General features: G+C 35.1%; 1 protein-coding gene across 1 annotated transcript in view; it reads right to left on the bottom strand.

The window, feature by feature from the left end:
• The window catches only part of RYR3 (ryanodine receptor 3), a 537,566-nt gene that overhangs the window by 382,720 nt on the left and 145,369 nt on the right, over nt 1–9,477 (bottom strand). Inside the window, exons 4-5 of the mRNA XM_019551798.1 lie at nt 1,828–1,902; nt 167–245 (exon numbers count right to left, since the gene is read on the bottom strand). Coding sequence (XP_019407343.1) covers nt 167–245; nt 1,828–1,902 — 154 coding nt within the window. The remainder of the gene's footprint in view (nt 1–166; nt 246–1,827; nt 1,903–9,477) is intronic.

Below are 9,477 nucleotides of genomic sequence, written 5' to 3' on the forward strand. Positions count from 1 at the left end.
TTAGCCTTGGGTTTTTTGGCAGTCTGTACTTAGCCTTAATGAAATAAATGAATGACCAGTATGCAAGTATATAATGCTGATAGCTTCCATGTTTCCTAAAAGCATTCTTAAGCTTAGCATGACTGGCAATTATTTTGTCAGAGAAAAGCTATAAATATTGACATACCTGCTGCATTTTCTCGTAACCCCACATCAAATGCAAGTTTATCTGTCTGGGATCTTGATGTTGTCAAACATGTTAAATACTGCAAAACATATTGAACTTATTAAAAAATGAAAATGAAAGGAATCAGCTAAAGCATGCATTCTAGTCAATGCTACTTGTAAGAGTTATATAACCCATTCCAACTGTGAAGATTCAATCTCTCATTTTTCCTGATGATAGATAAGACAGGAAGAAGTCAAGCTTGATCCCAACTATACTCCTCTTCTTCCTGCACAAGAGTTGTCCAGTCTTACTTCTATAAAGGTATTAAACTCCTACCCTCACTTTGCAATAATTTCTTCAAGTATAATAAAAGTCCTCCTCCAAAGCGTAAAGGTTCAGAGACAAAATAAGATTTTGAAACAGCAGCACTGCTCATGAGGAAAACACATCAGGTTGTTCAAAAAGTAACCATATGCTTCCTTTAACCACTGCTACATGTTCACACAGTGTATCCAATTGATGACAGATTACAGAGAATAAAGACAGAACTACCAGAGATCAAAAGAAATGTACAGATTTCTACCAGAGGGGAAAAGAAGATGTTGTTTAAGGACATCTATTCTGTTTCCTGTTTCCATGGATTCTTTACTTTTCAGTGGGACAACAGCCCGCAGCAAAGACAAGCCAAAGCTTTCTAACTTGTTTCCAAAGCAATCAAACAAATAAAATTAATGTGAGGGAACATGAAAATATCCTCAAAAGCATATTTGTGGATATAGTCCCTGAAAATTTTGGGAAAAAATAGAAGTCCTATTATATAAAAGAAACAAGGTTCTTTGGGTGAATCTGATATCTTTTATTAGACCAACTTAAATAGACAACTTATACTCCCTACTATATAAAAGACACTTCCAAAAAAAAATAGGCTCTTCTGGTTAGCAGCAACTTTCTCATACCATCTATTAGCATCAAACATTTTAATGGATTCCTAAGCATACAGAAGTTAACTGCAAATAGAAGTGGTTTACAGTTGCATCTTAGACTGCTATGGGCTCAAAAATGGGAATCAGTAATTTAAAAAGCTCTCCTGCCTTAAATGTTGTTAGTGTATATATAATAATGAACTCCTACAGTACTTAACCAGAAATGTAACTATCTTTATTCACCTTATGACAAAATGTGTCATTTTAGCTGTTAGAAGTTATGCTATAATTGACACCATATCATAATAATTTTCAGTGGTTCTCGCCATACAAACTTCCATTAGGCTATACAAAATAAATAAGAAAAGATTTCTCATCAATTCATTTTACATTATTTTTAATCTTTTTTACTCAGTAAATAACAGCTATCTTTGACCTGTACCTTAAGACAACATAAAATTACTTGATTTACAAATGGTTGATAATGGTTCAGGTCCCCAAAGATATGAGTCACTTTTGAAAACATTGACTGAAGTGTTCTTTAATAGAATAATTGTTTCCTTGCATGCATATGAGGGTTGCAACTTCATCTAAATTGTTTATTAATATGAATTTAATCTTACCCTCAAGGTCCCTTCCAACCCTATGATTCTATAAGTTTAATCTTAGCAATTATAAGAACAAATTAAAAAAAAAATTAACACGTTTTTCTCATGGTAAATATACAGTTAATTATAGTAGTTCTACGGCACTTACCATTCCACTAAATGAATGGCGAAGTAGTATAGCGTGGCCATAAAGCAGGGTTCTGTGACCACCTCCTTGAGCTGCCTGTAGAAAACGACACAAAATGTTCACATTTCACGGTGCTACATGCAATAGAACCAGTCACATAAACATCTGAACAGTCACTGGAACTGGGCATACAGATTTTCAAAAGGGATTGGAGAAGTATAGATGCATAGCAAAAGTCATGTACATTCAAAAAAAACCCCTGAGTCATTCAACCAGTAAATAAGTATTTTTGAAGTGAAACATTTACATGAACTCTAATTCACAAGTAATTATTGTGATCTAATTGTAATTTTAGCACGTTAAAACAAAGAACTTTTCTATTAGTGGTATGTTCTGAAATGAAATGAGTAAAGATACTTCTTACCTTCCTTATAAACTTCTCAGAAGCATTCAGAATAAAAAAAAATATTATGAAACTGAAATCTGAAGAGAGAAAGTATGACTACTCTCCTAAATAGTTCACATACCTATGTATTTTCTTATGATCCTGCATAATAAACAATCAATGCTCAGTGACCCTCATGCTGCCATAAGCATTTGCTAAAACTAGTTTAAACCTTTAACAAATGATTGCAGCCCACTTTTTAAAATATTTATTTAGTTGAGACATGAAGAAGTGTTAAACATTTAAGATGAAAAATGTCTTGTGTTTGAAAGCTTCTCTAACTTTATTCTAACTACATAGATGGTCCAATAAAAGATATCACTCTAAGAAATTCTTGCCCTCACATAGTTCCTAGCTGATCATGGCTACAATATCACTCTTCCACTACTGTAACTTTCAAGACTTGTGAGACTAAAGAAAATGTGTCATTTTAAGCCAAAAGGTTTTGTTGGACTGCTTCTTGGAAGTGGTGCACTTGCAAATACCATTATCAAACTTTTCTCTACAAAGTTACACATTTTTAAGGTAAAAGAAGAAGAAAGAGTCATCAGAAGCAGCTGAGATGCCAAAAGTTGGGGGTTTTTTAAGGTGACTGCCAAATTCCAACCCATGATTCTATGAAAACACAGTCCTTATTTTTTTCAGTAAATAGTTTTCTCTAGAGATTACTATCAGAAAACTGTGCCCAACTAGCTAATATTAAAGAACACTCTCTTTACGTTCAGAACATTTCCTTGTTTTATTTTATTTTTTTGGAAGACAGAAAATGAAAATGTGCTTCAAAACTATAACTTAATAATATTTTCATATCATACTTCTATCATTTTAAAAATCTTTTTTCATTGTTCTTTTTGAACTCTGCACCTCTATGTCAACATCCTCCAAGCACTAAAAATCCCAATCATCCACCCTCCAAGAATTTCTATAACAGAGTGATTGCTCCAAGAAAAAAAAAAGAAAGCAGTTACCTTAAATCATCAGTTATCTATGCAAAGTAGTGTCAAAAGCAAATTCTCTTATAATGCATGGGATGCATACAAACATTCACCACAACCTTTCTACAATCATGCAGCTTGCTTTAAGCTGTGTGATCATAGACTAGGAGTGGCATGTACAGGCATTTGCCGGTGCAGGGAGCCACACAGGCAATCCAGTGCAAATAACTTGGAAATGTGGGAGAGGCAGATGGGATCAGGAGGCATAGTGGTTTGACAGGAGGAAGGGGATGGTCAGTGGGTGGGAAATCAGAGGGCTAAAAATAGCCTGGTCAGGGTTGAGCAGGGGTAGGAAGAGCACAGCCCGAAGGCTGAGGTGAATGGGTGGGCCTTCCCAGTCCCAGGACTGCACTCTAAACCTGTGCAGATGTTCACTGGATCAGGTTAACCCATTACCAATCCACATTAGTTCACCTACTCAGGTGAACTAGGTTAGATCAGGGCCACCATTTTTGGCTTGATTTAAACCCCCTGAATCTCTGAACCGTTGGGAATAGACTGACCTCACCCTAATGTCTATAGATACCCATGATCAGAACTCTGTCCAATGTCGGTGTAGAATAACAAGAGCTAATGGGACGATAATTGCTTATACAAAGCTTTATAACAACCAGAATTTCTAAGAGAACTCTAACCCAATCAGTATTTTAAAAAATGAATAAAGTTATTGGCATCTTTCCCATTAAAAAATGAGTAATACATTCTAGTTTGAATGCTGCATGTTTTAACATGCAGTGGGGGGTAAGGAGCAATTACATTAAAAAAAAATACAATTGTTATTGCATTTTGCCTGCCAAAGTAAAAAATCCAGCTGGCCATCAACTGCCATAGCCTACTGATCTGAACTTTCTCAAAGAGCTGCTTGATGATTTAAAGGAAAAAAAGATGCAGCATCCCACACCACGATTTTGCTTTTATTACTATTTATTAGACCAGCTATGTGTGGAAGCCAAATAAGTGACATTTTGAATTGTATGTCGTGTCATTTTTGTGGCAAAGAAAAATGTATATTTTCTTTTATTCAAAAGATATATAATAGAATTTTGTATATTGGAGCAGAGGTTGGGGGGTAGTAGATGAGAAAGAGGGAGTTAATAATTAAATATTAATATGAATGTACCTCAAGCATATCATCTGCTAAAACACTTAATAACTGGAAAACTGAAAAACACTGAACCAAATTCAGGTATGAGTAAAACAGCTGTATTAAGTAACCATACAGTGATCTGCAGGGAAATGAATATATGAACTGCCCACAGCTACACATAAAGAGTACTTGTACTAGAAGGTTTAATCCTAGTGAGAGAGTGTGCGTTTAGATAGGGGTTGTGACACGATCTAGTGTTCAGGAAGCAGAAAATTTACTAAAATTTGAGGCACATAATAAGACAGCCCAAATATTATGTGTTTGGCCAGCAAAGCATAAACGCTGTAGCAACTGAGCTGGTTCACAAAATGACCTTCACAGTTCTTTTCCAAGCCACAATTTGAGAGCATATACCTACATACAGCTCAGGATCACTAATGTCGAACATCCAAATAGCTTGAGTAAGGCCTCCAGAATTCTTCTACTGGAGTTTGGTTTGTTTTCTTTATTAGTTTTAAGGCTTACATTTTCAAGCTTTGTAGTTAGAAATGCATCTAAAAACAAAAAGCTGAGATCCTGACAAACTCATGTATATATGGTCTGAATTTCCACCTTTCATTTCCACCATTCATTTGAGCACACCACCCCTTTTCATTTATATGGATGTAGATGTTAGTGCATGGCCTTTTGAAGACGTATAATAGGAACAAACCTGATAGTAGGGGCTTAAAATATAAAGAAATGATGATTACTGTTAAAAAGTCTGACTTTTCTACCAAGGACTCTTGGTGAAATACAAGTTTCCCTCTTTGCTGAAAACAGGAAATACTTTTGGTAACTCTAGAAAATGACTTTTTAATGGCACCAATGCACAAGAAATGCACTAAGAAAGAACAATAAATAAAAGCAGAAGTGGAGGCAGACTAGGCAAGCAAAAGTGAGAGAATAAAATGTGGATGATTACTATGCATGCGTGTGTGTGTGCGTGCGTTTGCGTGTGCGCACACTTACAGCATTAAAAAGAAGAGGGGCAGTCATGAGGCTAACAAAACACTGAATAACAAAGAGTAATTTGAAGGAAGGCAAGCATATATGATCCTGCAAATACTATTAAATCTCACAGCATTCATTATTAGGAAAATCTGATAACTTATTATTATTGGCAAATCAGACAAAGAGAGGTTTGTCTTGCCAAGGTTACACAATGACTCAGTGGACAAACCAGGCACAGAATCTTACCCCCAGCCCCATTTTTTTTAACCAAAATCTTAATGGAAACATCATGCAAATTCAAAGCTACTTCTAATTCTAAACATACAACACCTGTATTAAATACTCAATGCAACTTAATTTATCAATATCTAGAACAACTTTGTTTTCCATTCAGTATAAAAATAATTTATTTCAGACTGTAAACAGGACCTCAAGTTACATTTCAAACAATATATCATGACACTGACTGATAGCAGAACAAATCATAATGAATCAAAAAGCTTTTTCCTAACAATATGGAGTCTATTACATAGCTTTCACTAAAACTTATTATGTTAAAACACATTTCAATGAGAACTGCATACATGAAAATATCAAAACTTGATCATTTGGTAATTTTCCATTCTGGCATATGTATTACTTCTTAAACATTTTTTTCTTTAATATAAATATGAAGATCTGGAAAAAAAACCATGCAATAGTGATAAAGAAGTGAAAACATAATATCTACAAATTTAGATTAAATTCTGGAATATGATGCATATTCTTTCATGCTATTTACAGAAAATTCTTTACCATAATGAGGGACAAATCCTAACACCATTACTCAGTCCCAGCTCAGTTAAACAATCAGTGACTTCTATTGTATATGAATTTTTTCTGAGGAAGGGTGGCAGAATTTAATCCTCAGCATCACTCTAATAATAAAGAAGAATTTGACTGCTAGCAGAGGCTCATCTTTAAGTAAAAGTTGAGAAAACATTAGTGTAAAAAGTATCAGGTAAGTATTTGAAAGGTTGCATCCATAAAAAGGTGTCACTATTCTCCTTTTCCTTGGCAACACTAACTAGCAGCATTGAGAATATGTTAATGGGCACGGAGACCAACAATATTTTGCTGTTAGAAATGCTTAGTGGAATATTTGCTACTAACTTAACACAGAAATATGAAAGGCCCAGAATAATTAATTCCACTTCTTTCTTTCTGGATTTTTTTGTTTTATTAACCAAGAATATAGTGCAGATCTCTAGAAATGTGAATAAAGTATCATAAAGTATCATAGTTATAATGGGAAAAAAGCTTTTCTTAATCGGTTTTCAATAAAATATTATGCATGCATTAAGAACAAGTGATTAATAAGAGATTTCATTTTATCTTTGCCTTCTTGAAAACTTAAGTGAATTAATTACAAGTTTGACTTGTGGAAAATAAACAATATTTTCCCCAGACAAAGGCTGAAGCTAGAGTAGTTTTATTCCAAGCAAATTTAATAAAGGAGAAAAAGTAATTACACAATGTGCTATAGTCTCAGTAGAACAATAAACTCATGTCATTGAAGAGAGTTATAACATTAAACATATGGCCAAATGTTGTTCTCGGTAACAACACCAGTTAAAAGCAGCAGAAGAAAATCCAACTGAAAAGTCAGCTGTCAATCAGGAAAATTTTAAGGAAGAAGAAATAGGGCATTTCTCAAAGGATTGTCTTCACATGGGTTACCAGTAATTTTCTTGAGTTTGAGCAATCTTTCCTGAAGTAGGTGGATCAAGCCCAGAGTGATTTGTAAGGCCACCCCATGAGAGATCATCTATGCGTAACAGGGGAGCTTTGATGAAAGCTGATGATGAAGTTGTTAAGTGATGGTGCAGTGGTTAGAAAAGATACTGGGATTTCACAAATAAGTCAGTCAAATACTGGAATATCTGGTTCACAGATTTTAAGGCCAAAAGGAACCATTATTATATCGTTTGGTCTGATTTTCTGTATAGTGCAAATGACCAAATTTAATCTAGTTACTTCTAAACAAGGGCAAAAGTATATCTTCCATAAATATATCCAACCTCGATTTGAAGATTTAAAGAAATAGAAAAATCATCATATTTGCACAGTCTGCCCATAGCCTGATGATTAGGGCACTTTCCTGAGAAGTGGGAGATGCCATTTCAGATCCCACCAAGCTGCGAAGAGCCTAGAATCCAAGTTTCCTTATTTCTGGTGGAAGTACATCACCATGCACTATCCTTTGCCTAGTATTTCCTATTGGCCGCCCCATAGGTAACTTTGTGATCAGTGCTTATTTATGAGAACACAATATGGATTCAGAGAATAGGAAAGTTGTGCACTTTCTCGGGGCAGAATATGATTGACCTTTACAAGCACACAGGCTGTTCAGCGAGAGAATGGAAAAGAAATGCAGCTGCTCCAGTAGATGCGGATGGCTTAGACAAGATGCTCTTTTTTGGGTGAGGGACCACTTGGACACCTAGCAGGTAGAATAGGATTGAACTTCAGCCTTTATTATGATTTTTTGACAACCTCGTATGTTCAACAGTCCTTGAAAGAAGAAGCTTAGAGTTTAAATAAAATCTATGACAGCCAGAATTATATGTGAATATCTCAAGTGTTTGTCATAGAATGGCCTATAATCTTTATCAAATAATTTGAGAGATGTATTATTTACTTTATGCAGTATTTAGGTCTTTTCATGATCTGCTTTTAAGTGGTAAAAGAGTAATATTTATTGAAGTACATCTCAGTATTTTAAGGTTAGGCTCAAAACAATCTCTCTCTTTATGACAGAGGAAAGCTGCAGCTGACTGCTCCAGTGACGTGTGGGCAAAACTGCAGCTATCTTGTAAACATTTATGATAACAAAATGAGCAAAACAGTTGATTTTAAAAAAAGAAGGGAAACAACCACAAAACCATAATCTAAATGAGCTGCTATTAATAGATATGTAAGTTAGTGCCTTAAAAGATATGGAATGAGATGAAATTCCTGCCCAAGACAGCTTGGTAGTCAACACTATATTTCTAACATTTGTAGGGTGCATACAGTCGTTAGTTGCACCTGGTCTACATTCACATAGCTCACTTTAAGTTAGAGATTTAAGAAGTCCAAATGGTTGTTGTTCTCATCTTGTCCTTTTCTTCCATCTTTGCTCTGCTTTCCTTGGTGGATCTGCAGGAGAGATCCCTCTTCAGGTAAATGCTCTTTAGCAGTCAGGCCAAGCCAGGTGTTTCCTCCCTATCTCTGAGTCTTCCTAGAAAGGCAATGAAGCAACTACATCTATTCTCCTCCTTCCCATGTGAAGCAGTTGGTGGAGACAGCAGGTGCTTAGAGCACTCTAGAATCACATCACAGCTACTTCTGAGGACCTGAGAAGTGGTGAGACATAGCTAAGAAAGCAGCGCCTTTAAGTTCCCCATCTGCAGTTACAGAGCTTATTGCAACCCTTCAACTAAAAGGCCCATTGCAGGGAACATTATTAAATAACATTTTCTTTTTTAAGAAACTCTCCTTTGTGGGGTGTAAGTTGGACACTACTGTACTATACAAAGCAACTATCATATACTTCCAAAGGTTTATTGCAGAGGTTTTTTTAAAAAAAACAAACTGACTTTTACAATAACTTCAGGACTTCTAGTAATGTTCCCTTTTGTCAGATATGGCACAGTGAAAATTCCTGTTGCCAATTTTGATGCTGTCACAGGCAGCTTTTTTTCAAGTCTTTAAGTTCCTAAATATAAAGGTATTGTGCCTACCTTTACTCGCATCAAATAATCTTCACGTACTGCTTTGTAAAGCAATTATTTTCTAACAAGTCACTACCAGTAACACAGAATGCATTGCAACCTGAAACTATATTTCCACAAAAGATTTATCTTTACTCTTCTACCTATTCTTACAAAGCCACTGTTACAATGTAAAATGTGCATCAAGGTTAATTTAAAAATAAAGAGATATTGAGCAACAAGAAATGGTATCATTCCTACGCAGTTAATTATGATATGATATCCTCAGGTAAGTACTACTTGCTAATATTACCTTTCTATAATGCACCATATCTCAAAAGGTCAGTATCTAGCCATAAGCCCACCAAGTGTTAATTATTTTCAGGAGAATTATGTTCTCACAGTCCGATAAACTTC

Source organism: Crocodylus porosus, unplaced genomic scaffold (assembly GCF_001723895.1).
Source record: "Crocodylus porosus isolate Cpor-Errol unplaced genomic scaffold, CroPor_comp1, whole genome shotgun sequence".
NCBI classification, from domain to species: Eukaryota; Metazoa; Chordata; order Crocodylia; family Crocodylidae; genus Crocodylus; species Crocodylus porosus.